This window comes from Galeopterus variegatus, unplaced genomic scaffold, assembly GCF_000696425.1.
Source record: "Galeopterus variegatus unplaced genomic scaffold, G_variegatus-3.0.2 Scaffold297, whole genome shotgun sequence".
Taxonomy (NCBI): Eukaryota; Metazoa; Chordata; class Mammalia; order Dermoptera; family Cynocephalidae; genus Galeopterus; species Galeopterus variegatus.
In genome coordinates, this window is record NW_007726408.1 from 185,390 (window position 1) to 197,292 (window position 11,903).

Below are 11,903 nucleotides of genomic sequence, written 5' to 3' on the forward strand. Positions count from 1 at the left end.
ATGCAATTGCAGCATTTAGAATATAGCATCCTATTAATTGTTACCTTTTTGGTGTTGTGTACCTTCAGTACTTTTCCAGTTGTACCCCAAAACCAGCATCACATTTTTAAGGCTTCCTTTATCAAAACAAAATATAGAAGTTTTCTGTTAAAGCAATATAATAAACTGGACTTCAAAAAGTATAGTTTTTCATGTTTTAAGACACAAATACCTTGATACTGAATTTATAATTCTATTTTTTAGGAAGCACTTCAGACATATTGAAAAAAAAACTCTCCAAGACCATCAACTTTTTTAAAGTAAGAAAATCTGTGATCTACCCTGTACTGCAACTCTTAATTATGTGAATCTGAGAAAACAGCTTAAACTCTCTGTAAAATAGGTTTAATATTATTTCATTACCCTCCCCCCAAATTTATAATATTAAGTTACATAATGTGTTTAAAATGTTTTGGATACTATAAGGCACAAATGTGGAGCATTTGGATGGAGAGTTGGATGGATGGATTCACTGGCGATGTCACAATATCTTGTTTTTTTCTCAAGTCACTCGCTAATTTATTCAACAAATATTCCCCAAAAGTCTTCTATGCACTAGGACCACGGCTAAGTCCTGGGAATACAGGGGTAAACAAAAGCACGCAGACCCAACCCATGTGGAGTTTATGTTCTAGTGAAGAAATTGACATTAATGAAAATAAATCATAGCTATGATCAATGCTATGCAAGAGAGGTGTTATGAGAGCCAAAAGATGAAACTTTGACCTAATCAGTGCTGACTTCTCTGAGGTTTTGACAAGCAAAGAAAGAAACAGCACATGCAAGTCCCTGCAGCAGGATGAGTGAAGCACAGCGATGGATTAAGAGGGACTGGATGCTCTTTCAGACCAGAAGGATCTGGGAGGCATGTGGCCAGTGAAGGAGGCTGGAGGGGTAGAGTGAAGCTAGATCATGCAGCACCTTGTAGACTATGTTTAAAATGATCTTCATTTTAAAATCAATCATAACTCACTGAAATCCCACTACAATTTCAGTCATGAACAACCATCTGGGTCCCAAAGTACATACAAATTAAATTAGAGAATGTAACAACCTTGGTAGAATAAGACTAGGGAGACAACCCACCCTGACCTACTGCTGTTTGTGTGGACACATATCCTCATAGTTAACAATCCCTAGGAGCATTTCACTCTAACTCCTTCTGAGCAACTCTGACATCCATAAAAGAAAAAAGGGTGAGGGTGTGGGAGAAACACCTGCTCCCTCTTAATAAATTCTTGCAAAAGTTTTCTTTACCATGGTCAAGCATTTTATTACTTATTTGCTAAAATTATGTAAACTCTAAGTTTTACAGAACTAAACCCCATAGTGTTACTTTTGTGATCAACTTTGTATATATGATATTATTACTTTCTAAATCAAATTATTTACCAAAGGAAGACATTGAAATGTATTTATATAGGAAATACATTTCACCTGCTATCATGATTTCTTCATATTTAAATAGAAAAGTAGAAGCAAGAAAAGACATAAAAGCTTGAGTAAAACTTATCATGATTTGTCAATATTTGTAGATTGTAGAATTGAGCATACTCATATATTACAAGAATATAAATTTGTTTACAGAATGAAAAACCAAATAGGATTCTTTAACAAGGGTGGGAGCCTTAAACTACAATCAAAATAAACATTTACTTTAATTTCTTTGATTAAAAACTGAAATATACTCAACACTATGTATTTTACATTTTTGCCTTAGGTATAAATGAGGGGAAAAAGCAAGTAAGATCCAAATTGAGTGCTCAGGTGCAGTAATCTGTTTATCTTATAGGACTGAGAGTATCTACACCCTCCATTTCTTTAATGACCATATTCAAAATTTATCCCAGTCCTATGTTTCATTGTGTGGACTTCCAGGACACTCTGAATGACATTGAAAAGCAAACAGGAAACTTTAAAATAGAGGCATATCTTTATAGTCTTAGAGAATAAGAAAAAATATCTAAAGGAAAGCAACTTGCCTAACTGTGCTGTCATCATGACTCTAACCGAATCACAAAAGTTGTAAATTATACGTATAACTCGACGAGTTGAAAGATCAAAGAGTAAAATATGGCCTCCTCCAGTCCCTATCCAGAGAGCCGTGTTCTTCTGAAGGCAGAGAGTTTTCACTCTCCCAGAATAAGACATTTTGTGTTTTGATTCCTTGTTTATCTTTATCATTACCTCCCTAGAACCATAAAGAAAGTATGCATTAATAATTTTATCAACAGTTAAGAAAGAAAATAGCTGTGTCTATACATATGTATACATATATAACATTTTAAGTTATGAACATATGACAATATACATTATGTATCATTAAAATTGTACAAGACTAACTTTGCTAAATACAGAAAGCCAAATAGCCACATTTCTCTACTAGAAGCATAAATTATCAAGATAGTATAACAATAGCTCCTCCACTTCAAGAAATTCTGAAATAAATAAAATGGACACAATTTTTATAAATAACAAAGCTATCTAATCCAGTAAAAAATAGTATAAATTTGCCCAATATAAAGGGGAAAAAAGTTAGTTGCAAAAACTTTCCATGAAGCCTCAAAGTTACATAGGAAAAAAATTATAATAATTTGTATGTAAAAGATATCAATACAAATCACTGCATTTTTTATTTGAGGCAATAAATAGTCTAATTCAAGCCAAAAAATGAGGTGTCCAGAAATAAAAGAATCCTAATCATTTTGGAACTTCAGGAGGTAAGGGACCCTTTATCAAGCAGAACTGTTAGCTCTTCTGAACATAAATCTCCTCACAATCCAAAAAAAACCCTGTAAAACGATTTTAGGAAATTAAACTTTGAAGTTTCATTTTATGGATATAGTGTATAATCTAAAAACATTCTCCAGAGTATAACCAATCTATACACTAAAATCAAAACAAAACACAAACGTAAAGCAGCTACCAAATAAGTGTGGCAATTATCCTGTTCCTCAGGACCAGCACATAAAGGACGTGCTTGGTGTGGAGTCAGAGATTAGTCTTTCACTGGCTGTATCAGATGAAGCACTGATCTCCCATTCTGGAGTCTTGACCCTTCCTCCTTAGTGCATCGGTCAGTGCAGTAGGTTTCCCACCCCGATATTTTCCTATTATTTTGTGACTTTTTTCTTTACAGCAGAGCATCCTTAGGCCCATAGACCGATTATACTACTACATTACAGCCAGCAGTGAATTCAGTATGGTCACTTTCAACAATGCACTATTTTTTCATTAGAGAATATTCTTTGTAACACCTTGAAGAAACTACATATACGTTATGCTCCTATTCTTCTATTTTCTCAAAATGAAATTTGCTGGATACCAAGAGATGGTTCTAAAAAGCATGAACAATTTTGTTTCTGTGTGTATTTATTTTTATTTTCTATTTAGAGACAGAAAGGAAGAAAATTAGGTCATAGTTCCTCCCTTTGTGAAATCAAAAGTGTAAAGACAGCTCTCACAGGCATAAAATAAAAAACCAATGAATTTACTTTAAAAAGTGCACACAGTCTATCAGCTCGCAGAGTTTTTCAGTTTTCTTATCCCACACTTCCACAACAGGACTATTTTTCTTAGCAATATAGAGAGCCGCGTCTACCACCACTGCTATGATGTTGGAATCGCTGAAAGCTGTATAAGAAAACCTATGGGGAAAAGAAGAATGTCACCACTATTTTTTGTGTGTCATGTAATGCAACTTTATATTAGTTCTTAATGCATGCAAAAAATTGACTTTTAAAAAAAATTAAGCTAGATGGTTGCAATTATTTTATATTCTCCCCTACCATTCTGAATTGAATACACAACTTACTTTAGAACTTTACTTACTTTTGGTTACTTTATATTGATTTCACTTTATAAAAAAACCAATTAAAGATTATGACTAATGTTTATTTCTTGTTTTAGTTTTAATTTCAGTTGCATCTAGTTCTTCACAGACCTTTATACTGTATCTTAATTTCTAAAAGAAATATCATGATAATAACTTTTGGATGTTGCCATAAAATTCTTGTTGTCATGAATGCTTGGAAAATTTGGGGTTAGAATGTACACATAGAGCTATAAAACATAAAATGTTGAAATAAATTTTAGTGTATCGTCTTCAAATGTTAAAGCAAGGGTTATCTTTGCATCAACACAAGCCAGTCAAGTTACGAGAAAAAAAAAAAAATCCGTATCATCCAAACGTAAATAGAAAGTAAATTGCTTGCTATCTTCTCCCTTTGAAAACAAAGAAAAATGCAAACATTTAAAAAATATCTCCCTTCCAACCTAAGACATTTGGCATTGTACATATTTCACAAACAGATTGGCTGCCATATGCCCCGTCTGCATGGCAAACTCCTACTTAGCCTTTGAAGCTTACCTTAAATGTCAGCTCCTCTGGAATTCTTCCCTGACCTATCAAAACAGACCAACCATTCCCTTTTCCCCACTGGTCTAACAGTAATATTATAGACTTTATTAAATATAAAATTCTATATATTAGTGTGTCCCTCACACTAGACTGTAAGTGTAATTTAAGAATAAAGACCATGTATTTTTCTATAGACCCACAATTCAGTAAAGACTTATGGTAAATAAGTACCCTGACATATCAGGCAGTCTGTTAAGTGGATGGACAGAAGGACAGATGGATGAAGAATAAACGGGATGAATGAACACTGAGGAAAAAGTAAAAACAGTTAAAACGGTAATCGGTAATCAACTCCAATAGATGACCTGAAAACAGCACAGGGATATAACAATCACTAGTATATCACCTTTTTTCTTCACCTTTTTTTTTTTTCTATTCTGCAAGGGAGGTAAAAGGATGATGTGTTGCCAGAGAGCCACTATGTTTAAGATAATTCCTTCCTGGATGTTTGCTATAGTTAATAGAAGATAGTTCCAAGTTTCGCATAAAGTTTTAAAATTTATAAAATACTTTAGTGTGTTACCTTGCTTGATCCTTAAGAAAAAAAAGACTTATAAAATAGGATAAACCTCAATGTGTGTAATTATATAAAGATTCACAAATACTAAATAATTTGCTTGAGGCCACATGACCAATATGTTGCAGACCCAAGACTTAAAATGAGTCCTGTGGAGTCTTCTGGCTCCAAAGGCAGTCATCGTTCACTATCTGATACAGCTCTCAGTCAGTGTTTGTTGGTGATGAGGAGGGTCGTGATAATGAAGCAGCCCCTGATCAGTGATATGTCTGTTTAGTGGGGAAGAGACCAAGCCAACAGGAAACACTTTTTCAGAAGACAGCAAATATTTCCAAGTGTTTAAGAAACTGGGTCATAATCTCTTTGGGGAGATGAACATCTTTGAGAGCCTCATATTTATGGATGTTCACTAGCAAAACATCTATACTCCAAATATTATACGAGTTTTAAGGGGTTGCTTGAGTGTCATGATCCCATAAAAGAAGTCAAGTTCCTTTTTTTTTTTTTTTTTTTTTGTCTTTTTCCGTGTCCGGCAACGGATCGCAACCCTCAGTGTCGCCCCCGTACCGGACCAGGACCGGCAACGGGATCGCAACCCTTGGTGTTGCCCCCGCGCCTCGCTCAGCCAGTGAGCGGGAACCGGTCTGTATGTGGGATCTGAACCCTCGGTGGGAGCGCCGCCGCGCTTCTCAAGCGGCGCACTAGCGCAGTGCGCCACCGGGCCGGCCCGAGTTCCTTTCTTTTTAAAGGTTTTCAGGCTATATAGTTGGATTAAAAGTGGAAATTACAGAATGAGAATGAGTTTATCCAAGCATTTACCACATGCTAGGAAACAAATCTGTGAACAAGACAGAAAAGAAAAATCCTCATCTGTGAGGACTTAAAATATATTGCAGTGTATCTTCCCCTGACCACACTTCAAAATCACCTGAGAGCATAAAAAAAAAAAAAAAAAAAAAAAACAACTAAAGCCAGGGCCCCATCATCCCATGGTCTGATTTAATTGATTTGGGGGGTAGAACCCGGGTTCAGGCATCAGATTATTTTCAGCTACCTAGCAGATGCTAATGCACAGCCAATACAGAGAAGCAATTATAAAAACGTGATAGCTGCTGTGAGAGAAACAACACATGCAATGGAAGCACAAATATAAGGAAACTAGCTTGCACAGGTGGGATCAGGGACTGCCACTCAGGGAAGTGGCATGTGGACTGAAATTGACAGAGAGCACAATAGTCATCCAGGCAAAGAGAAAACCACCTTCAAAGGCTGGGGTGAAAGAGAAAAGATTGTCTTTGAGAACTGAGACAATTCGTTTGGTTAAAGCACAGAGGGGGCAAGGAAGTTGCAAAACCATAAATCTAGACAGGTAAGCAAGGACTAAATTATGAAGGGTGTAGTAGGCTACCTTAAGGAATCTGAACTTCATGCAAAGGACAATGGGATGCCACTGATAGTTTTAAGCAGGAGAGTGGCAGATTGATTTGCATTTTAGAAGGGTCCTTCTGTCTATGATGCTGAGAAAGAATTTCAGGGCACATAATCAGAGGTCGAGAACTGGGTAGAAAGAGGCTGTTGTTAACATGGACATAGAGGATGAATGACAGTCTGGCCCATGATAGCAACTGTGAGAACCGTGAGTCCAAGGATTTGAAAGACAGTCAGGGGTGTCAAGTGGATAAAGAAAGCAAAGGACTAAGGAATCAAGGACTATTCCCATGTTGATCCTCAGTAATTAGATAAATATTGGGTAACTAGGATACTCCCTGAGACAGGGATTTGTGACTCAAAGCTAATGATAATCGTAATAATAGTTAACATTTATTGAGAGCTTACCAGGTGCTAGGCATTATGTTAATCACCTTATATTAATTTTCTTTTTTAATCTTCCAAACACCTCTTTGAGATAGAGTATATTACAATCCTCAGGTATGAGAGGACTGAAGATCTGAAAGGTTCCTGCCCCAAACCAATAAATGGTAAAGCTAATATCCGAACTATGGTTTATGCTCTTACCTACTACCCTACACAGCTTATCTTAGAAGAATGCAGTAGATAAGAACCAAGTGCAATGATTTGGTTAAAAAAACTTCAAAACTGACACAACAACTTGAGATGAAGTTTATATTTTGTTTTGTTCTTGTTTGAAACTAGTATCACTAACTTGGTTGTAGAGTGGACATCCATATAATCATCAAATTTAGAAAGGACTTTATTACTGTAGTCTGTGTTTCCTACAATCAAAATTTAAAGGAAATTATCCAAAACTGTATATATAAAATCCATGGATTGAGTAAAATATTCAGCTGATTGCCTTCCAACTGCATATGACTAATTTGAAACAAAGATAATGAAATTGTTAAAAATCAAGATTGATAAATACTACTAAGATCACAATGAGTTTACATATTTTATCCCAAGTGTTTAGGCTGGATGATATTTTAATGTCCCTCTGTTTTCTGGAATTTTCTAAATTTTCTATAATGAATGTTTAACTTTATAATGGAAAAATAAGTGATGCATTTTAAAAGATCATCATCACAGATTATCAACATTATAGATATGATTATAAAGAATAAATATGAACAAAATGGTAAATTAGTTGCATAGACAGAAAATAACTTACAGCTGATTTGTCCTTGTCTCAATGAGTTTCTGAATGGTGAAATCACTAGAAAATGAGAAAATCTTCGTGCCACATCCTCCCCACATTATATTTTTTTCAGTTGAATTCATGGATTCACTCAAACACATCAGTGGCGTGCTGACATCTCCTATATTTAGTATCTTCAAAGGAGCAGCTCCTTTACACTTTGCCAAAAAGAGAAAACACACTAAGCATATTGAGTATCTGCAGCATGAAATACCATAAGATGTGTGCTTTCTAAAAGCTACTTTCTATCTTAAATCATTAGAGATATTAAAATTAAAAAATCAGACACACTTTTCAAAGGTCCTATAAAATCAGTATTCAATGAAGGAAGTATTCAAAAAATTATTCTTATAACCAATCTCTTCACTTCTCCATGCAAACATTGTACAAGAAATAACCTAAGGATTATATTCTATTTCTCCGTGTGTCATTAGATAATATGACTTTTGATAACAAGGATTATAAATGAGTAGGAAGTTTAATAAATAGATGGAACCACAGATGAATGGATAAATGAAGGAATAGATGTTTTAATGACTAAATGAGGATCTGAAGAACAAAGTTAAATTATTTATTCAATTCTTAAGAAAATGCTAATGCAGGCCAGACTTAAAAGTTACATATCCTTTGTCTTTTCCACAATATATTCCTAAGAAATTATCTGCTTCACTTAGGTACAAACTGAGTTATTTCCATTTCTAATGAGAGTGTAAACTAGTACAGCCATTATGCAAAACAGTATGTAGATTCCTCAAAAAATTAAAAATAGAACTATCATATGATGCAGCAACCTCATGACTGGGTATAAATCCAAAGGAAATGAAATCAGTATATCTAAGACATTTCTGCACTCTGATGTTTACTGCAAAACTATTTGCAATAGCCAAGATATGGAATCAACCTAAATGTCCAACAATGGATAAATGAATTTTTTAAAATGTGATATATATTCATAATGGAATACTATTCAGCCATAAAAAAGAAAGAAATCCTGTCATTTGCAGCAACATGGATGAACCTGGAGGACATTATGCTAAGTGAAGCAAGACAGGCACATAAATGGGGAAGGAAGGAAGGAAAGGAGAATAGGGAGAGGTTGGACAATGGGTACAAAATTCAATTAGATAGAAGGAATAAGTTCTGGTGTTTTACTGCACAGTAAGGTGACTATGGTTATCAGTAAGTGTTGTATATTACATTATAGCTAGAGGAGAGGCTTTTGAATGTTCTCACCACAAAGAAATGATAAATGTATGTGGTGATGGATACACTAACTACCCTAACCCAATCATTATACAACATATATATGTATCAAAACATCAGATTGTACCCATAAATATATACAATTACAATATGTCAATTGAAATAAATTTTGTAAAAAAAGATTTACCTTAACAGTTCTGTCTTCAAAAATCGCTAAGCTGCCATCAGCAGTTCCCACCAAAAGGAAATTTTTTTGCTTGCTAAAAGGAAAAATGCTAAAATTGTTATAAATAGAATATTTATTTTGACTAAGAAAGCCTCAGTGTTCTCCCCATCTTGACTAAACTTTACAGTTTCCTTCCCAACTATAGGCCCCTAACCTCCCTTTTAGAGCATTTACTTTAGAAAACTTGCAATTATCACCAGATGAGTGGATACAGAAAATGTGGTATATTTACACAATGGAATACTATTCTGCTATAAAAGAGAATGAAATACTACCATTTGCAACGACATGGATGGACCTAGAGGGAATTATATTAAGTCAGGCACAGAAAGAGAAATATCATATGTTCTCACTTATTTGTGGGAGCTAAAAATAAATAAATAAATACACAAATAAACTGGGGGGGGGAGGGAAAAGACACAACAATTACAATTCCTTGAAGTTGATACAACAAGCAAACAGATATGAGGTTATTGGGAGGGAGCAGGGAGAGGGAAGAGGGAGGGAGGTTTTGGTAAAGGGACACAATAATCAACCTCATTGTATATTGACAAAATAAAATTAAATTAAAATAAAAAAAAGAAAGAAAACTTGCAATTATAAATTCTTTCTCTGCCCTTTAAAATGTAAATCATTTCCCAGCTTCTTTCCAGTTTTACAACTCAGGAATGTCTTTCTCAAGGACCTGGGAGCCACCCCTTTGAAATATAATCATTAAGAAAGATAGTACCCCTACCTCCCAGTCTCTGTGGGAGGGCAGGAGCTTGACTTCAGTAAGGGACAATTAGCAAACACAGATGGCCTAATCACACTGAGAATCCCCTCCCCCGACTCTCTTCCCCACTACTCTTTGGGAGATCTCTTCCCTATTAAGATAGCTTGGAATAAAGTCTTCCTTGACTGTTTAATTCCATCCAGTGAAATATTTCTTTGACAATAACCAAATAATTTGAACTCCAAAAATGCCAGTAGAGTTTATATTTCAGCTACCAAAAATTCAGGTTTCACACTTTTCTGATACTTTTTTCCAATGTGGACTTAAACCTGAAAAGTATATGGGGTATAATCTTAATGGCTCCTGGAAATCATCCTTATCTCAAATATAAGAGCAACCAACCTATGATTTCCACCTGAAATTCTACCATTTAGATAAATTTCTTTGGGATAAGATCTCTGCAACTGATAAGGATTAAGTCATTTTCATATATTAACAATTTATTAATTTATTGAATTCTTTTCCAATTTGGTAGTTAAATAGCTGATATGGTTAAACCTGGCACATACTGACATAGATATATATTATATATTTATAATATATATGTATATATATATTCAAAGAAAGAATGAATGAGAGGCTCCACAAAGATGCACTGACATGAGGAGAAGTAAATAGATAAAGACACAGCTGAGGTCATAACAGGAGTAGGGCTGGTGGGCCTGAATAAAGGGTTGACTTATTTTATAACTGCCTCGGCTAGATCTGTATACAGAAAAATAACGAATATCTTTGTGGTCTCCCACGATTCCCTTTAATATATGCAAACAAATGAAAACAGGTTTAAAATGAGCCATCTTTGCTAATGCAATAACAATTTTGCACACAGTTAAGTCATCTAAAAGGTATGTAATTTTTTCCCCAATGGTCAAATTCACTACTGTACTGCTATGGCATGAATGTCACCCAATGCTCACATTCGAGTTTAATCCACCTATGGTATTTGAAAGGTAAGGGCCTTTAAGAGCTGACTGGATCATGTGGGCTATGGCCCCATTATAATCCATTCATGGATTAATGGGTTAATTGTTTCATGGGTTATCAGGGAGTAGACTTGTGGCTCTATAAGGAGGGCGAGTGAGCATGTAGACATGCTCTCACCCAGCCCCAGGTATGAGATGCCCTGCATTGCCACGGGACTCTGCAGAGAGTTCCCACCAAGAAAAGGGCCCTCAACAGATGTGTTCCCTGGACCTTGGGGTTCTCAGCCTCCAAAACTGTAAGAAATAAATTTAATTTTCTTATAAATTATCCAGTTTCAGGTATACTATTATTAACGACAAAAAGTTGACTAATACATGTACCTTTGCTTGGAAAAGGAATTGCAATACAGACAAGTAACAGAATCGGTCATCTTTTCAAGGGTATGTCTCTTTTTCCCATCTTCAGTATTGATGACCAGGAGAGCACCAGACTGTGTCCCAGACACGATCCAGCTTTCCTTTTCAACAGGAAGATGCACCAAGGCTAAGCACAATATTCTACTATCAATAACTTCCTGTTAAAAAAAAATACACTCTAAATAACTTGATTTTAACTTAAGTTACCAGAATGTGTATAGAATAAAAATAGTCTGTTATTAACATACTTCGCTCTTTTTACTTTCTTAAAACAATGCCAAATTTATTTAATTTTCAACAATAAATGAGTTAAGCGCAAACACTTTTTGCCTATGTATAATGCATGTGAAACTAAAATTAGAATTTGGAAATTATTTTTTTTTTTTTTTTTTTTTGTCTTTTTTCGTGTCCAGCAACGGATTGCAACCCTCAGTGTCGCGCCCATACCGGACCGGGACCAGCAACGGGATCGCAACCCTCGGTGTTGTGCCCGCACCTCGCTCAGCCAGTGAGCGGGAACCGGTCTGTATGTGGGATCCGAACCCTTGGCGGGAGCGCCGCCGCGCTCCCAAGCGGCACACTGTAACAGTGCGCCACCGGGCTGGCCCCAAAGCAATCTTGAAAAACAGAACAAAGTCAGAAGACTTACCAAGATTCAGCACAAAGCTGCAGGGTTTGTGACAGATCTGTACCAGTAAAGCAATTCCCAGACAGACCAAACAGACCACTG

The 11,903-nt window shown here is 35.5% G+C and overlaps 1 protein-coding gene across 1 annotated transcript in view; it reads right to left on the reverse strand.

Annotated features, from left to right (window-relative positions):
* Positions 1-11,903, reverse strand: part of LRRK2 (leucine-rich repeat kinase 2) — a 136,051-nt gene that overhangs the window by 2,262 nt on the left and 121,886 nt on the right. The window contains exons 45-50 of the mRNA XM_008567142.1: positions 11,138-11,331; positions 9,020-9,092; positions 7,603-7,787; positions 3,534-3,686; positions 2,018-2,230; positions 45-112 (exon numbers count right to left, since the gene is read on the reverse strand). Of these exons, the coding sequence (XP_008565364.1) occupies positions 45-112; positions 2,018-2,230; positions 3,534-3,686; positions 7,603-7,787; positions 9,020-9,092; positions 11,138-11,331 (886 nt within the window). The remainder of the gene's footprint in view (positions 1-44; positions 113-2,017; positions 2,231-3,533; positions 3,687-7,602; positions 7,788-9,019; positions 9,093-11,137; positions 11,332-11,903) is intronic.